Source organism: Salvelinus fontinalis, chromosome 13 (genome assembly GCF_029448725.1).
Source record: "Salvelinus fontinalis isolate EN_2023a chromosome 13, ASM2944872v1, whole genome shotgun sequence".
Classification (NCBI taxonomy): Eukaryota; Metazoa; Chordata; class Actinopteri; order Salmoniformes; family Salmonidae; genus Salvelinus; species Salvelinus fontinalis.
The window spans coordinates 51,799,969-51,819,145 of NC_074677.1; the positions used below are offsets into that span (position 1 = coordinate 51,799,969).

Consider the following 19,177-nt stretch of genomic DNA (forward strand, 5'->3'; position numbering starts at 1 on the left):
AACATCTTTGGATAACCATCTGTAAATAAACTTTTGTCAGATTCCTGAAGTTAATGTGGATAGGTTAAGATGGATGGGTTGAGCTGTGTCACTCTTTTTGGTTTAGCCAACTGCGTTGTCTTGCCAACAACATCTTTCAACAAAGAAATAGACTGGTACCCAGAGCAGCATGACAGAGATATAAACATCAATTCACTTGTACTGTCCTTTGAAGTGTTTTGAAAGGTCTGGTGATGACTGCGTGCTGTGTTTTGGCCCTGGCAGGACAAGCTGTGTTTGCCCCACCACATCCTAGAGGAGCGTGGGCTGGTGAAGGTGGGCATGACCGTCCAGGCTCTACTGGATCTGCCAGCCTCCAAGCCCACCCAGCTGTCTGCTGTCTAACAGCAGCCTGGACACTGCCTCCACCCTCCCTGTCCAGTCCAATCAAGCCATTCGCCCCCCCAGCCCTACACCCCACAGAGGAGGGGGCTTCCAGCCCGCTCCGCTCATCACCAGAGAACCCTTAGGGCCGAGGGCCCGGGGGGTTGCAGGGAGTCCATTGTCAGCTGATTGAGCCAGGAGAAGGAGGGGTTAATTAAGATCCACCCACCCTTCCTATATGATGTCAGCTGGGACCCGCCTCCCATCCATCAGATTGTTAGCTTCTGTCATGTCCTACCCTCAGGGGACCCTACTGTACTGTGTGTGTGTAGAGTACCAGTGTGACTGTCTGTGTGACCTGCGCAGTGTGGACTTTATGAGTGCTGGTGAAACTAAAGCCAGGTCAGAGGTCAGACTAAGGAGGGAATCGCAGTGAAGATAAAGACCTGTCTGTCACCATGGTGATATTGACTTACCCATGATCAGACACCATTGAACCTAGTGGTGCCAACACTGAAGTCACTGGGTTTTCAACTCTCGGTATTAAAATACATTGGTAGTGAAGTGATAGCTGTTTTAAAGGCATGTACTCACTCTTTCACTCAGAGAACTTAACTGCATGCTGGCCCACCAGCCATACCACATAACTCAAGTGGTCCTTAACCTCTTTGACTTTTCTTTGTAGAACAAATTAGCATTCAAATTGGATTTTGAGTCATATTTGTACAAGAGCATTGTGTTCTATCACAGTATACCTCTGTTTGATATCACAGAGGTAAAGTTTGGGATGTCCTTAACAGTGCTTTACCTCAGAGGAGCCAGCAGTAGCTAAACCCCAGTGCACACACTTCTTACAGTTTGCATTTGACTAGAATTATTGTACTGTCAATAACAGTGCTATTTGGGGGAAGAATGCTAAGTTGACTTTTAAAAGCATGGTGTCCATGATTCAGATGGAGGTTAAAACTGCAGCACATCCGGATAGAGACTTTCTCACCTGCACAAGGTTGCTGATGGTGTTGGTCTCATGTCCAGTGACCCATCTGTCTACTGCTCTGCTGTGGTGAAGGGAGGATGCTCTGAGGTACTGCAGGTGGTTTTGATAGCTCACCACACTGTACAGTATATGAGAGAGCTATCCCACTGTCACAGGACCTTCTGTCAAATGCAGACATAAAGACATGACTACTGTGACTGCATGTAGTTTTGATTTGAATCACATGTTCATTCTGAATAGGACTAGTTGAAAGCACAGGGGTATGTAGTTGGGAGATTGTACCATATACACTTACAATCCTGAGATTGTATCTTTTGGTCATTTGATGCAATGAAACATTTAAAAAAATAATAATAATAATAATTATGTTGAAATATTTCATCTTTAAGTTTACAACTTGCTCCTCTGGTTGGATTCACATCTGCAAAATGTCAAATAAGGAAAACAAAATAAGCAATTAGGTGATCCCATAGATTAATCTTGACCATTGAAATATTTTATCAGGGAAACTATTTATCTATTTATTTTTTCTATTTATGTGCTTTGTTTGTTTGTGTTTCACCCCTGATGACCCCCTTAAGTTATGTGACAGGAGTTTTCAGCTCCAAACTTATGATATTGTCCTGCTTTAATGCTGCATTTGTAAAAATACAAATAGTGGGAAGTGGTAATTTACCACCATAGAGTTAGATAGAGGACTCTAGCTTGATAAAAACCTGTTTTGGCATTGCCATTGAGGGCATCACCATTTTTAAAGGAGTCAACTGGGTGGGACTTCCTGTGGGTGAAGGAAGGATCACATCATTCCATCTGGGTCATCAGGAGGGATCAGCCAATATTACTCATGAGCAAACATTCCATAACTCTAGGTGGCAGTAAATCGCCAACCTTGGCTTTATACCTGTTCAAACAACACACTTTAGATGGCAGTATGCACCCTTTCAGTTTCTCACAGAAGTAGTAGATTAAGAAAATTGACAACGGCCTCAATGGCGCTGCCCGTGCTCTGAGGCCATAATGGAACATGTATAAAGATCTCTACCATTCTCTATGTTTACCACATACGACTAGGAAAAATACATTTGAACAGCCCTCCAATTGGTAATTACTAGTAGAAAACTTGTCTCATCCTTTAGTGGGAGGTAGGAATTGACCAGTTGTGAAATCGTAAATACCAGTTGGATGCATTCATGTGCCTTGATCTCGTTGAGAAACCCCCGATTGGCTAATAGCCAAAAAGCTGTCTCAAACATTAACTAAAAGTATAGCTATCAGGTTTGTAAACAAATTATAGTGTTTAAAAACCATATTAATATATTAGCATTTCGGTACGGTTTGTTCTTAGGTGTCTCAAAGTCCGATTCAATTACCCTCAAATTGCAGGTAATCTAAACCATTGTTCCTGCTGCGAATAGTTTCACTTAAAAGGAGTTTCATTTGGTTTCCATTTAGTAATGATGGTCCTATAATTGCAAACATCCATTCCTAACTTCAAATGTGCTTTTGTGTGGGATGCAGGAACAATGGTATTTCAAATCAAATGTTATTAGTTACATGCACCGAATACAACATGTGTAGATCTACAGTGAAATGCTTACTTATACAAGCCCCTAACCAACAATGCAGTTTCAAAAAAATGCAGATGGGAATAAGAAATAAAAGTAACAAGTAATGAAATAGCAGCAGTAAAATAACAATAGCGAGACTATATACAGGGGGTACTGGTACAGAGTCAATGTGCGGGGGCACCGGTTAGTTGAGGTAATATGTACATGTAGGTAGAGTTATTAAAGACCCATGCCAAATCTTTCCAGTCACCTGGGGAGGAATAGGTTTTGTCGTGCCCTCTTCATGACTGTCTTGGTATGCTTGGACCATGTTAGTTTGTTGGTGATGTGGACACCGAGGAACTTGAAGCTCTCAACCTGCTCCACTACAGTCCCGTCGATGAGAATGGGGGTGTGCTCGGTCCCCTTTTTCGTGTAGTCCACAATCAACTCCTTTGTCTTGATCACGTTGAGGGAGAGGTTTTTGTCCTGGCACCACACGGCCAGGTCTCTGCAATGTCCTATTTGATTTAATCAGTGTTAGTCACTGATAAACAGCAGTATGAGTAAGGAGTTAAATATTTATGTTGTCAGTAACACTGTTGTTCCCATGTCTATCTGTTTTTTTTATTGTCACATTGCCAATGAAGCTCATCTCTTATTTGGTGTGTGTGCGTGGTATCACAGTTTTTTAATATGCCAAGCATTTTATTAATGACATGATGGTGGAACTACTGTAAATACATTACCTGTACAAGAGAGAACATTCCATTCTTTTAGTTGGCTTTGTGTCTGTGTTTATCTGTTAATTGGAACGTGCTGTGCTTGTACACACTGAAATCCGAGCTGGCCACGGAAGCCTGCTTTGACTGACGTTTTTTTGGGAATGTATCTCTGATGCAGTTCAATTTTCGTGTATAGATTATTTTATTATGTTCTAAGTGATGATTGGTGGTTTCAGTATGTATTCCGTTTGGCTGCCTCCCCTGTTCAGAATGCCTTACGCGTCTTTTACCTGCCAGTGACCACCCACTGCATCGCAATTGCCAGAACAAGAGCTGTTGATGTCTCTGACTCGTAAAAAGTTACTGTGTTCCCATTTTGTTTATCTCTATACTCATCCCAGAAACATGCAGCATAGCCCATCTCCTCCTCTAATTGAAAGTGCCAAGGCAACACTTCAACAAGGCTTAGTTGTAATTATACTCATCAAGTAGCCTACCAATGTGACAAGACTCTTCAAACGTTTGAGTTGGACACGGCGATCATTCCTTGAGCTTTTCTTGACACAAGACATAGAAATGTACAATTGTTTGTTGACAGAACATAATTACCAGCTATTGTTCCTTATTCTTTATATCAAACAACTTTCATACAAGCCTTATACTTCGGTAATCCTAATACCAAATTAATTGTTCATTCCTAATGGGTTGCGACGTCAGAGTATTAGTAAGCTTTGTGTCATGGTATAATGTAAACCTGCCCCATTTTCCTCCAGACCATCCACATTAGCCTAGTCTGCTTTCCCACTTGTCCCTCACGTCTACGTCACTCATGCTGTTTTTAGCTTTCAATTCTTTGATTAAAAGAGCAGGAAGAATCATCTACACACTATACTGCCGAGAATCATTCTGATGTATTCTGTACATACAGGTTTTGTATTTAGAAAGAAACAATGCATGCAAGGATCCTGGATGACCGAGCCCCATGTGTGTGTGTGTGTGTGTGTATATATCCTCTGAAAAAATTGTGGTGTGTTTCTAAAAAATAAAAAATAAATAAAAACATTGGAAAACAAAGGAAAAAGAAAGTGTGATTCTTTAAAATAACTGGTTACACTTGAAGACAGATCATTGTTAAAAGCTACAAAGTATTACAAAATAATAACATAGTAATTACATTTTTATTGCCTTGTGAAACATTTTGTATCGAGTAGTTAGGTTTGACAGGCCTTGTGTGGATCTTTGATGTACCAACAAGTATGCATTATCGTAAGTAGTTACTGTATGCCATTTTTAGCATGCGCTTTTATCCAAAGTGACTTGCAGTCATGCATACATACATTTTTGGTATGGGTGGCCCCAGCGGGAATTGAACCCACAAACTTGTGTTGCAACCACCATGTCCTACCAACTGAGTCGCACAGGACAATGTAATTAGTGAAATGTCTCTCAGTCATTATACAGGAAAGGGTAGCTACATGTTTGAACAATAACTCTAGTGCTAGTAACTGAAATTGGATCAAGGCTGACTGGTTGATACTGGTGCACCAAAGTACAGTACTTAGAGTCAATATGTGCGCCAAGTTGCTATAATATACTGTGAGCTTCAAGAGAAGCGTTGCAACTTTATTCACAGGAACCAGAATCTAATTTCTGGGAACAGGGAAATCAAAACATCCAACAGGATGAGAAACCATTACCCTGAAGCACCCACCCTTCTAGATCAGTGCCACAGCCCAGCCCTGATTTCCCTTCCACCTCAATACATCCATGACCACACTCCGAGGCTGAGAGGACAGGTTGGCAAGGTCCAGACGTACAGGCAGAGTACAGTTCATGACCCCTGCTGAGACCTTGACTCGATTCACAGTAAGTACTTGTCTGTGGATATGCACTTTTATCCTCTGTTCTTTCTGTTTGGAATCCAAATGATCTCATCTTTATATTCTCATAAACTGTTTATATAAAATGGTTTGATTTTCATTGTGGGGTGCATTTGTATAGACATACTTTGATTTAAAAGCATGCTTGCACTGTGTAAGAATTCTTTACCTTATATGCTTGAAAAACATGTACTTTGTATATTAACTTTGTATACTGTATTTTAATCCCTTAATGATATTTATGAATTTTTCCCACTGAATTTAATGAATATAGCTACTGTACAATAGATTATAATTTGTGCATATCAACTATGTATTATTTTCACAAGATTCTTTAAAGCTGTGAATTGTAGTTTGCTTCACAGTCACATGAAATATGTATGTCTGTTTTAATAGTTCCCTCTGAATATAAACAAAGGTTTATATCAAGACTATTACACACTTAACCCTATTTTAAATAAGTAAGGGATAATCAACGAGGGGCTGGCTATACGTTATGGAAAATAATGAACGCTCATTATTTTCCAGAGAACGCATAGAGCCCCGATTTGATATGTCCCTTTTATACCCTGGCTATAATTGAATCCACTGAAGTAGTTGGCACGTTTGCTGGCATTTATTATTATTATTATGGATTTGTCTTGAAGGGCATTCTAGAACGTACATCATTCCCTATACCAGCACGGTAGAATTCAGTGGCTATAATTCATTCTTACATGTTCTATGTTTGAGCTGCATTTGAAAGCAAAAGTCGAATTTAAAACATTATTGACATTGTTGAATTCGATTTTCATAATAGCAAGCTAGGACTGCTGGTTTGAAGTAAGTCTGTTTGTTTGGTTACCAAGGAAACTACTATAGATATCTGGTAAATGTGCTAGCTAGCTACTTCAGTGGATGTTGAACATTTACACCGGCACATTACCACATTTCTAGAGGCAAATGTGTTACATTATAGCCATGGTATTGTAGTATACCCTACTATGGGGTCGAGCGTGCTGTGGACACAACTGACAAAGAGTTTGCAGTTCACAATAATCCATTTGGCTATTAAACACAGAATGTCACGCAATAACCCAGCAGAGTATGTCACACTGTGCGTGTTCACGTAATCCTCTGGCCGAACGACAAGTCTGTATTTACGCAACGATTCTTCGGTTCCAGCCAGACTCCGTCTCTTAATGAACAATGCAAACCGTGCTCTTCTTCAGACCAAAGTCCTGACTAAGTTCAGTGAACACCCCTCTTCGGCCGATGCCAACATAGTCCTCCTAATCGCCCGCGCCCAATTGTTCAACCGAGTCCAGAAACGCAGTCCGTGTGAAATGGTCCCTCAGCTTTTAAATCTTCAAACGAATGCCAAACGCCCATCTTCGCTGACACACTGCCATTTTCGGCATAAACCAGGCTAAACTATATTAGCTAGCGCAGCCTAGTCTCACATTACACGTTACATAGCAAATGTAAATCCGGAACGTTCTATTTAGTATTACATATTATCTTTGGTATGGTTACATAAGACAGAAAGTTACTTAAGGCAAAAACGAAAGGAGGTTGGTTGGTCAGGGTGGGTGAATAACACGAACATCTATCAACCTAAAGTTAAAAAAAAATCTAATCACAGACAACTTTAGCATTTTAGCTAATTAGCAACTTTTCAACTACTTACTACTTTTTAGCTACTTTACAACTACTTAGCATGTTAGCTAACCCTTCCCCTAATCTTAACCCTTTTAACTAACCTTAACTCCTAACCTTAAACCTAACCACTCACCCTAGCTAGCTAACTAATGTTAGCATTAGCCACCTAGCTAAAGTTAGCAACACAAATTGGAATTCATAACATGTGGTACATTTAGCAAATTCCTAACATATTGTAATGAAACAGGCAGGGAGCAGGCCTTCACCCCCTTGTCCTTCTGTGCCCCAAAAGCATTCTCGAGCAGCAGAGTCGATATCCGCGCTTATAACCACAGGATCATTACACAACTCCCTCCTTTCAAAGAATGCGTCCTCGCGCTAGCTTGCAACTCTACGTCTAATAGGAACGTGTTCACTGGCCAAGCACACACACTGTCGTGGATGCAAGGTCCGATAACTTCTGACACCAATGTAATGAAACAGGCAGGGAGCAGGTCTCGAACCCTCAACCTTCTAGCCCGAAGTCCAGCACATTATCGACTGTGCCGCAAAAGAATGCTCCAGCGGCAGAGTTGATATCCGCGCTTATAACCCCAGGGTTGTTACAATATCATACCAATTGTAATTTGTAAACATATCATGAGAAATGGTTGTAGGACATTCATAAATTAAAACATACCATAAGAAATGTAACATATCATACTAAATGGAGTGTCTCGGATTTACGTACAGAATAATATGAAATGCTCTGAGTGAAGTGTCTTGAATTTATGTGAATAATGATGAGTGAGAAAGATGATATACACACAAATATCATAACCCCAAGACATGCTGACCAAGGGTTTCCCAAACTCTGTCCTCAGGACCCCAAGCGTGCAAGTTTTGTTTTTTGCCCTAGCCTTACACAGCTGATTAAAATAATCAACTAATCACCAAGTTCTGATAATTTGGATCAGCTGATTAGGACAAAAACCAAAGTGTGCACCCCTTGGGGTCCCGATAACCGAGTTTAGGAAACGCTGTGCTAATGTCTCACTATTACAATAACGGAAGTTAGCATTTTTATTTGGGCGGGGGTTATCATAGTTGTGCTTCTTTAACTTTCTTACTCATCATGATTTTACGATTAATTCAGGATTGTCAGTAATCATGGTAGCATCCACATTAATGTAGAAGTGTTTAGAGACATTCTATTCTTATTTACAATAAAAGTGACTCCAAATTGACACTACATTATTTACCATTCATTTCTATTGGCCACAAAATAATCTGAAATGTAACCAAAACGAACAGCAAATGCATCCAACAAATTTGTAGAGTCAAGCTTGATGTAGTCATTGCGTGCTATGAATATGGCACCAAATACTTAACTTTTTACCATCTTTAAAACACATGCAAGTGAATTTGTCCCAATACTTTTGGTCCCCTAAAATCGGGGAACTATGTACAAAAAGTGCTGTAATATGTATAACGCAAACATCTAGCAAATCAAAGGTTGCATGTTCGAATCTCATCACAGACAACTTTAGCATTTTAGCAACTTTTCAACTACTTACAAATGTTTTGCTACTTTGCAACTACTTAGCATGTTAGCTAACCCTTCCCCTCACTCTAACCTTAACCCTTTTAGCCATCCCTTTGCATAACCCCAACCCTTTTAGCTAACCCTACCCTTAACCCTTTAACCTAACTCTTAAACTTAACCCTAACCCCTAATCCTAACCACTAGCCTAGCTAACATTAGCGAGCTAGCTAATGTTAGCCACCTAGTCACCTAGCTAGAATTCTTAACATATCATACATTTGAGCAAATTCTTAACATATTTTACATTTAGAAAATTAATAGTATATTGTACGTTTTGCAAATTCGTAACGTATAATACCAATTGTAATTCTTAACATATCATACGAAATCGGTGATGGACATCCACAAATTAATACATCCCATAGTAATACATGTTACTGATTTCTCAGCTTTACGTACAGAATCATACAAAATACTCTGAGACCATATTGCAACAACCCAACTCAAACAACTAATGAAACCACACATTTTATTGCAAAAATAACAAATTGTAAGCGAAGTAGGTAGACCTGCCTAATTCTCACTTGAAACATTGTTTTTGTTTAAAAGGCTAAATTACGCATTCTGTTAACATTTGACCCCAGATTGATCTATTCTTGCAATTTGTCGTCTGATATTTCAGATTAAGATTTGATCATTTTTTCACGAAGTGGTTTGGATGTGGTGAACTACTTTTCAAAGGGACTTTAGTTAAGTAAACAATGTGTTACTTATTTGTAGTTTTATTGTAGCTTAACTTCTTCCAGTGTTTAGTAATTGGTATTTTAGTAAACTTGGTATCTTAGTACTGTAGCTTCCCCAACACTGGATAGATATGATTGATTTATCAATAGTAAATTCTACAATTACATTCTCATGATGTTCCAGGGGCCAGAAGAATGTTGAAGAGTAAAACGTGGCAGTTTACAGCCATATTAATGCTTATATCTGATTGGAGTCAGTGCATCAAGTCACAAGAATTTACAGGTTAGTCTCTGCAGGTGTCTTTCCATTCATTAATCACTGTTTTACTGTGTAATATCTCATAATCCCAGGCAGAATCCCGTTCAAAATTATGTTTGTACAAGAATGTAATGGGCTGTCAAATACACTGTACTATATAGGCTATATAGGTGGTTATATCCAGACAGCACATGGCTAGGTGGGTGGCGGTGAGTGTGGGAGGTTGGAATGAATGCGCACTGCACAGTCACATGGCCGCTCAGCATTACAGAGAGCGTTTGCACATTGGCAAGATGTCGCCAAGACATCTGCATTAGATCACATTTACCCTTCAGCCGCTATTTGGACGATGCATGTCAAAGCTGCTAAATTATACTGGCAATGATAAAAAGTTACAGTAGTCAGTAAATAAATAATATTTTATACTTTTCATTTTTCATACTTGTCCCCTGTGGGAACCGAAGCCACAAAGTTCCATGCTTTACCAACTGAGCTAAATGAGAATATAATAGATTGGAAGTGATTTTGTTTGTGGGTAAAATGAAGAGGGAAGACTAGAGTTAATGTCAAATTTATTAACCTATTGCTATACCATCAAATTCTTAAATTACTCCTGCACAAAGTGTAGTATCTGGGATCTACATCTGTTTATATTAGTTACTATGCTGTTACTAAGCAGTGATGTATTACGGCAGTGTTACGTTACTACACCTAATAGGAAATGCACATGCGCACTATTGTGCCGGGAACTGTAGAGCACAAGAGGTTTTGACTAAATGAAATCTAACTGTACTCCCGTCTCTTGCCTGGTCATTTCTCCACAACACAAATATTACACAAAGAAGAGAGAAACAGAAACATTACATTTAACAAAAATATAGCTTATGCAGGCTGTAGACCACACTATTTACCAAGAGGGTTTTCATCTATATTTTTAGCTGTCTATTTACCACCACAAACTGATACTGCCACTAAGACCGCACACAATGATCTGTATAAGGCCATAAGCAAACAAGAAAATGCTCATCCAGAGGCGGCAGGGCTTGTAAACTATTACTGACTACAAAGGGAAGCACAGCCGCGAGCTGCCAATGACTCAAGCCTACCAGACGAGCTAAATTACTTCTATGCTCGCTTCGAGGCAAGCAATACTGAAGCATGCTTGAGAGCACTAGCTCTTCCGCACGACTGTGTGATCATGATCTCCATAGCCGACATGAGTGAGTAAGACCTTGAAACAGGTCAACATCCCAAGGCTGCAGAAACAGACGGATTACCAGGATGTGTACTCTGAGCATGGGCTGACCAACTGGCAAGTGTCTTCATTGACATTTTCAACCTGTCCCTGACCGAGTCTGTAATACCAACATGTTTCAAGCAGACCACCATAGTCTCTGTGCCCAAGAACACCAAGGTAACCTGCCTAAATGACTACCGACCCGTAGCACTCACATCTGTAGCCATGAAGTGCTTTGAAAGGCTGGTCATGGCTCACAACACCGTTATCCCAGAAACCCTAGACCCACTCCAATTTGCATACCGCCCCAACAGACCCACACATGACGCAATCTCTATTGCACTCCACACTGTTATTTCCCACCTTGACAAAGGGAAAACCTACCTTTTCTATTTATTTACCTGTTTTTTAAAAAAAATTCTTCAGTTTATTTTGGTAAATAAATTCTTAACACTTATTTTTCTTAAAACTGCAATGTTGGTGAAGGGCTTGTAAGTTAGCATTTCACTGTAAGGTCTATTACCTGTTGTATTCGGCACATGTGACAAATAAAATTTGATTTGATTTGAATATGTGATGACTATATTTACAAAATAAGGTGAAAAGAATGCATGGGACAAGTACTGTAATCAGAAAATGTGCTTTTATTCATTTATTTAAGCCTATCGGCTTTATACATATTTTCTGATAAAAGTATTGCCAACCATGACCTAAAAATGTTTGATTGTCAATGGGTAAGCTATGCCTAAAAGATGCAATACGTGGCCCCCACGGGTGAGGAATGATTATACATCCAGAGAAGGCCGCATTGTCAGCACGCAAATCTAGTAAAGCATCCTGAGACCATGTATGTGTGGGGTTGCTTCTCAGCCAAGGGAGTGGGCTCACTCACAATTTTGCCTAAGAACACAGCCATGAATAAAGAATGGTACCAACACATCCTCCGAGAGCAACTTCTCCCAACCATCCAGGAACAGTTTGGTGACGAACAATGCCTTTTCCAGCATGATGGAGCACCTTGACATAAGGCAAAAGTGATAACTAAGTGGCTGGGGGAACAAAACATAGATATTTTGGGTCTATAGCCAGGAAACTCCCCAGACCTTAATCTCATTGAGAACTTGTGGTCAATCCTCAATAGGCGGATGGACAAACAAAACCCCACAAATTCTGACAAACTCCAAGCATTGATTATGCAAGAATGGGCTGCCATCAGTCAGGATGTGGCCCAGAAGTTAATTGACAGCATGCCAGGGCGGATAGTAGCGGTCTTGAAAAAGAAGGGTCAACACTGCAAATATTGACTCTTTGCATCAACTTCATGCAATTGTCAATAAAAGCCTTTGACACTTATGAAATGCTTGTAATTATACTTCAGTATTCCATAGTAACATCTGACAAAAAAATCTAAAGACACTGAAGCAGCAAACTTTGTGGAAATTAATATTTGTGTCATTCTCAAAACTTTTGGCCAACACTGCTATGCTACATCTTCCCGATGTATCATGTATACATCGTCACTACTTTGGGCAGACATATGTGTGCTATCTGGGTCCCAATTTCAATATCTACAACATCTACGACCGACTCTGTGATGCTGACTCCATGCTGACTCTACGGCCGACTCTGTGATGCTGACTCCATGCTGACTCTACGGCCGACTCTGTGATGCTGACTCCATGCTGACTCTAGGGCCGACTCCATGTGACTGTGCAGCGCGCATGCATTTCGACCTCCCACAGCCGCCCTCCGGCCGACCTTCTAAATGGAACGCAATCTACTAACGCTATGCCGCTGTCAGGCCGACGTCGGCGAGGTGTATGTGTGCTGTCTGTGTTAGTTATGGCTGCAAGGACTGAGCATCCATGATAGCAAAATTATAGTTATTTGAGGCTATTCCGTGCTTATTTACAATTACATTGTTTACAATGATATCTCCTAAGATCTGTCTACAAACAATAGATAAAACAAGCTTATATTTTGGGTTCGGATGGGTTACAACAGTATATATACTGAATTGATGAACCAATCACAGATTGCCTCTTTTAATGCTTACTGCAAGCTTGCATGTGCCTTTGCTCTATTAACCTTTGACCTGAAAATACTGTGTACCTCTTGACTTCCAGTGGATCCTCCTGAGAACGTTGGGATTGATGACCCTGGCTACCTCGGGCCACTCTACATCCACTGGTCGGCTCCAGCCAGCCTGACCAACTTGACTGCCTGCTCCATGAGATACCATCTGGAGTACTTCAACACATATCAGAGCAGATGGACTGTAAGTCACAGGACACAAAACTAGACATTGTCAAACGTGTACCTGCCACACTGGAGGGTTGCACTTGTCTGCCAGGACAGGACTGTGTGTCCTAATGCTACTGCATTCTTATACACAGAATAACAGAGCAACGTGATACACCGTCCATAAACATCCTGCCAAAACCAGTTATGATTTACATCAGAAGTCAATATTTCCCAATGATATCTCCTAAAATCTGTCTAGATTTGTGGTTGACGAACTGTAAACTGTATTTAGCTTCAATGGGATTATTCTGGGGGTTTCCTGTAAATGTAAAACAGCTTACAGCATTTTTAGAGGGAGTAAGAATGAAAAATCCAGGAATGAAAGATTCATGAATGTATTCATGAGAACATCATGAATATATTGGAGATTTTTTAAATCTCTTCAATATAACTGTGGTTATGGCTCAAAGGCCATAGTAGTGGCCAGGTGCCTGAGGTATGCATAATATTAAATTGCTATTGTCTGTGAATGGTTAGGTGATCAGGACTGTACGGACATGGTACCGTGCTCAGTTTGACCTGGAGAAGGAGGTCAGGGTGCGGCTCTCCACCTTACTGAAGGGAGCCTGCACCAACGGCACTGAGCTCAAGAGCCCCTTCACAGAGATCGTCCTGCCACCCAATAACACAGGTGAGGTCAGGAGGACAATGTGCTTTTGTAGATATGGAATTGTTTGGATTAAATGACACCAATAGGCTGACAGAAAGCGAGATTCGTTCTATCCTCTTATCATCCTATATAGGAATGAACAATGACGGTAGTGCTGTATAGCTGGAATTCTCTACAGGCCCCATTATTGACAGGGGCGGAATGTGGCGGTTCGATTTGGTCGACCAGTTTCAACCATCTCTTAATCTCTTAACCTCTTTTAATTTGCTTCCAGGCCCAGTTGGCTCCAGGGTCCAGGGGTTTGGCTGCGTGTTTTATCAGAAGGAGTTCATGGAGTGCACCTGGGAGACGGGCTTGGAGGAGCCAGCCCACTCCCAGTACAGCCTGTACTTTTGGTAGGTCACCCAAAATGGGCACATTAGAACATCTCTCCTAATATATGGCCTACCTACATGTCTGTACCTTTATATACCTGAAAAATGTGGCGTGCTGATGCCTGAGTGTGTCTGTGTGCTTCTCCAGGCATCGGGAGATGGAGCAAGCTGAGGAGTGTCCTCAGTACATCCACTCCAATGGGGTCAGGACTGGCTGCAAATTCACAGAGGAATCGCTCTCAGAATTCAGTGATTTCAACATGTGCATAAACAGCTCCTCTCCCAAGGTGGTCTTGAGGTCGGCGTTCTTCTCCCTGCAAATTCAGAATTATGGTACTTAACACTCAACTTCACAACAAGGCATGATAAGCCTCACCTATTCAATGCAATACTGCTATATTTTTCTCCCATAAACATTCTTCAGCTGCACATAATGTTCTTTTTCATAATGTCCTTTGTTCATAGCACATCCAGACAGATATTATCTCCACAGTCTAATCTCTCCTACACCCACCAGTACTTGCAATGACATCATTATGGGTTCTCCGTTCTGTTTTCTTTGTAAACAATCCATTGACTCCTTTGGGCCTCTCTGTATTCTAGTGAAACCTGCAGCCATTGAGACAGTGCATCTGGAAGCTAGTCCAGACAGGAGGCTCCAGGTGCAGTGGGACTTGCCCAACGAGAGGATTCCCAGGCACTGCCTTGAGTATGAAGTGGAAGCCAGAGAGGAGGGCGTAGGCGGGCAGCCTTTGTTGGTATGTCCTTCTTTAACCTGTCTGGATGTTCTTCTTTGGCTGGATGTCCTTCTTGAACCTGTCTCTCAATATCTTCAATTAGGTTATCTTCAATGACGTTACGTGTCAAAACATTGTGTAATTCCCTGAGATAACAGGTAGCATAGCAACTTGGCCATTGCTCAGTCTGCAAGGTATAGTAAAGACAGAAATGCATGATCTCAGATAATGCAGGCACATACTGTACTGAACATAGTTCTCCTTTTGTTTTGACACATAACGTCATTGAAGATACCCTAATTTAAGATATTGAGATAACCTTTGAAGAAGAAAATAATAATATTATTGGTTAGAGAATAGACAAAATCTGTCTGAAGTTTTGTTCAGATCTGATATCGTTCCTGTCACCAGCAGCAGAGGAACGTAACCAATGAGATGATGCTGACTTCTCTCTCAATGGATGGTGCCCAGAGGAAGTGCTTCCGGGTCAGGTCTAGGATGCACCACTACTGTGCTGACAGAGGCTTCTGGAGTGACTGGAGCCGTTGGTCCTGTCACTCAGGTAACAGATTTCTCCATACAGAAATCATCTCCTGGTGTATATCCTTAAATTCAGTTCATAGATTTGCCTGTTTGTTCTCCTCCATGCATATTTTCCCCCTGTATATACAGTTGAAGTCGGAAGTTTACATACTCTTAGGTTGGAGTCAGTAAAACATGTTTTTTAACCATTCCACAAATTTGTTGTTAACAAACTATTGTTTTGGCAAGTCGGTTAGGACATCTACTTTGTGCATGACTTAAGTAATTTTTCCCAACAATTGTTTACAGACAGATTATTTCACTTACAATTCACTGTATCACAATTCCATTGGGTCAGAAGTTTACATACGCAAAGTTGACTGTGTCTTTTAAACAGCTTGGAAATTCCAGAAAATTATGTCATGGCTTTAGAAGCTTCTGATAGGCTAATTGACATCATTTGAGTCAATTGGAGGTGTACCTGTGGATGTATTTCAAGGCCTACCTTCAAACTCAGTGCCTCTTTGCTTGACATCATGGGAAAATCAAAAGAAATCAGCCAAGACCTCAGAAAAGATATTGTAGACCTCCACAAGTCTGGTTCATCCTTGGGATCAATTTCCAAACGCCTGAAGGTACCACGTTCATCTGTACAAACAATAGTACGCAAGTATAAACACCATGGGACCACGCAGCCGTCATACCGCTCAAGAAGGAAAGCGTTCTGTCTCCTAGAAAGGAACATACTTTGGTGCGAAAGTGCAAATCAATCCCAGAACAGCAGCAAAGAACCTTGTGAAGATGCTGGAAGAAAGAGGTACAAAAGTATCTATATCCACAGTAAAACAAGTCCTATATTGACATAACCTGAAAGGCTGCTCAGCAAGGAAGAAGCCACTGCTCCAAACCGCCATAAAAAATCCAGACGACGGTTTGCAACTGCACATGGGGACAAAGATAATACTTTTTGGAGAAGTGTCCTCTGGTCTGATGAAACAAGAATAGAACTGTTTGGCCATAATGACCATCGTTATGTTTGGAGGAAAAAGGGAGAGGCTTGCAAGCCGAAGAACACCATCCCAACCGTGAAGCACGGGGGTGGCATCATCATGTTGTGGGTGTGCTTTGCTGCAGGAGGTACTGGTGCACTTCACAAAATAGATGGCATCATGAGGGAGGAAAATGATGTGGATAAATTGAAGCAACATCTCAAGACATCAGTCAGAAGTTAAAGCTTTGTCGCAAATGGGTCTTCCAAATGGACAATGACCCCAAGCATACTTCCAAAGTTGTGGCAAAATAGCTGAAGGACAACAAAGTCAAGGTATTGGAGTGGCCATCACAAAGCCCTGACCTCAACCCTATAGAAAATTTGAAGGCAGAACTGAGAAAGCGTATGCGAGCAAGGAGGCCTACAAACCTGACTCAGTTACACCAGCTCTGTCAGGATGAACGGGCCAAAAGTCACCCAACTTATTGTGCGAAGCTTGTGGAAGGCTACCTGAAACATTTGATCCATGTTAAACAATTTATAAGCAATGCTACCAAATACTAATTGAGTGTATGTAAACTTCTGACCCACTGGGAATGTGAGGAAAGAAATAAAAGCTGAAATAAGTCATTCTCTCTACTAATATTCTGACATTTCACATTCTTAAAATAAAGTGGTGATCCTAACTCACCTAAAACAGGACATTTTTACTCGGATTAAATGTCAGGAATTGTGAAAAACTGAGTTTAAATGTATTTGGCTAAGGTGTATGTAAACTTCCGACTTCAACTGTATGCATATACACTGAGTGTACAAAACATTAACACCTTCCTAATATTGAGTTGCGCCTCAATTCATCGTGGCATGGACTCTACAAGGTGTTAAAAGCATTCCACAGGGATGCTGGCCCTTGTTGACTCCAATGCTTCCCACAGTTGTCAAGATGTCTGCATGTCCTTTGGGTGGTGGACCATTCTTGATACACTAGGGAAACTGTTGAGGGTGAAGAACCCAGCAGTATTGCAGTTCTTGACACACTCAAACCGGTGCGCCTGGCACCTACTACCATACCCCGTTCAAAGGCACTTAAATCTTTTGTCTCGCCCACTCACCCTCTGAATGGCACACATACACAATCCATATCTCAATTGTCTCAAAGTTAAAAAATCCTTCATTTAACCTGTCTCCTCCCCTTCATCTAGACTGATTGAAGTGGATTTAAATCAATAAGGGATAATAGCTTTTCATAATGGTTTGTACACTCTGTGTATTTCCTGTAAGAAGGAGTATCTTAACCCATCTCTTTCCCTAGATACAGAGTCAGATGCTGTAGTGGGCTGTGCCGTGGTCATCGGGATCATCATCTCTATGTTGATCCTGTCTCTGTTTGGGTGGGCACTATGGAGAAAGTGAGTATACACACACAAGCGCACAAAACTGTCTAGTAAGCCCTGAAATACTGGTGAAGGATCATTGCATATATTGATCTTCTCTCTGTCTCTTAGGTGGAAAGCCAGAGATGGGGAAATGATGCCTTTCGGTCCCCTGCACAAACTGATGGAATATTCCAAAGGAGTCTCTGCTCGCAGTCATTTCAATAAAACAAGAGAGAACCAGTAGTATAGCCTTTGCAAGCATTTCCTTTGGGCAGACAAATGATAAAGAGATACGAGTTAGACAGGTGTTCACACTTATTTGAAACACCCATGCAAACATGCTCAAACACACGCAAGCACACACCCACGCACAGACACAAAATGAGGATGAGACAGTAAAGCAGTGTGTAAATTCATATTCAAGACATAATTGTATTGACTTGTATGCTGATATTCATCTCTTATGTATCGATATGTTACTCAGTAGAATATGAAGTGTTCTTACCAAACCATTTACGTAATGTAAAACTCCAGGTTTTACGTTACACAGTATAGACTTAAAAAATGCCATAGCTCTTTCCAGTTTGTTTACTTTCCATGTCTTTCATTTATATCACAAAGTATACTTATTGGAGTCGGTTTTTGTAGTTTTAGTTTGATGCCATTGCATCCAGTCGAATGTATCTTTGAAGTGCTTTGCATAGAATTCCCCGACCTGTTAAAATTTAATGCATTGAATGGTGTTCAACTAATGTTATGTTATGTTTAATACAATTTTGCTTCTCTATAGCTATAAAGATGTGTTTGGTATTTTTTTTACAGTATTGTATTTGATGTATGTTATTTGGCACCATCATGTGGCCGGTCAGGATGACTGTCCTCCAAGTGTATGTTGTTGCTCTTGCAATGAAATGTTGCTGAACTGTCTTATGGATGTATTTATATCACGAGCATGGAGAAATAAAAAGCAATGGGAGTTGTTTTGACTTTGATACAGAGGAAGACAAAGGTCCATCATCTCAGACTGTCCCATGTGCCCATGCAAATCCAGACCCCCCCCAACAAATTCTTAAGTAGTACTTTAACGTATTTGTACTTTACACCGCTGCCTCCTGGTCAGCATGTCCACAGATCACTTTCTTTGGACAATTGTCCACAGGGTGACTTTCTTTGGACAATTTCGATCACCCATGTAATTTAGGAGAATTCTAGTCTACTATATTTTCTCTCATAAATTATTGCACAAAGGAAAACTGGTTAATCTGCAAATCCTAGTGATATAATTGTTATTTATTTTCAAGAATTCAATCAAATCTATTCATACATTTGTACATTCATTTGATGTA

At 40.7% G+C, this 19,177-nt stretch overlaps 2 protein-coding genes across 4 annotated transcripts in view; both read left to right on the top strand.

The window, feature by feature from the left end:
- LOC129868950 (leucine-rich repeat and calponin homology domain-containing protein 2-like) overlaps window positions 1-4,720 on the top strand; it is a 79,439-nt gene extending 74,719 nt beyond the window's left edge. The window contains 1 exon segment of the mRNA XM_055943326.1: window positions 265-4,720. Within this exon segment, the coding sequence (XP_055799301.1) occupies window positions 265-384 (120 nt within the window). The 3' untranslated portion in view covers window positions 385-4,720.
- Window positions 4,721-5,257: 537 nt separating this feature from the next.
- On the top strand, window positions 5,258-18,620 carry LOC129868951 (interleukin-13 receptor subunit alpha-2-like). Of its 3 annotated transcripts, none has more exons than XM_055943329.1 (10): window positions 5,258-5,498; window positions 9,606-9,704; window positions 13,044-13,195; window positions 13,699-13,852; window positions 14,106-14,226; window positions 14,354-14,538; window positions 14,809-14,963; window positions 15,354-15,504; window positions 17,774-17,864; window positions 17,961-18,620. In XM_055943329.1, the coding sequence occupies exons 2-10, from the start codon at window positions 9,617-9,619 to the stop codon at window positions 18,073-18,075; spliced, it is 1,212 nt and encodes a 403-aa protein (XP_055799304.1). In that variant the 5' UTR covers window positions 5,258-5,498; window positions 9,606-9,616; the 3' UTR covers window positions 18,076-18,620. The 3 variants fall into 3 exon arrangements, with proteins under 3 accessions (XP_055799304.1, XP_055799302.1, XP_055799303.1); XM_055943327.1 differs by having other exon boundaries at window positions 5,260-5,498; window positions 17,768-17,864; XM_055943328.1 differs by having other exon boundaries at window positions 5,261-5,498; window positions 15,357-15,504; window positions 17,768-17,864.
- The last annotated feature ends 557 nt before the right edge of the window (window positions 18,621-19,177 follow it).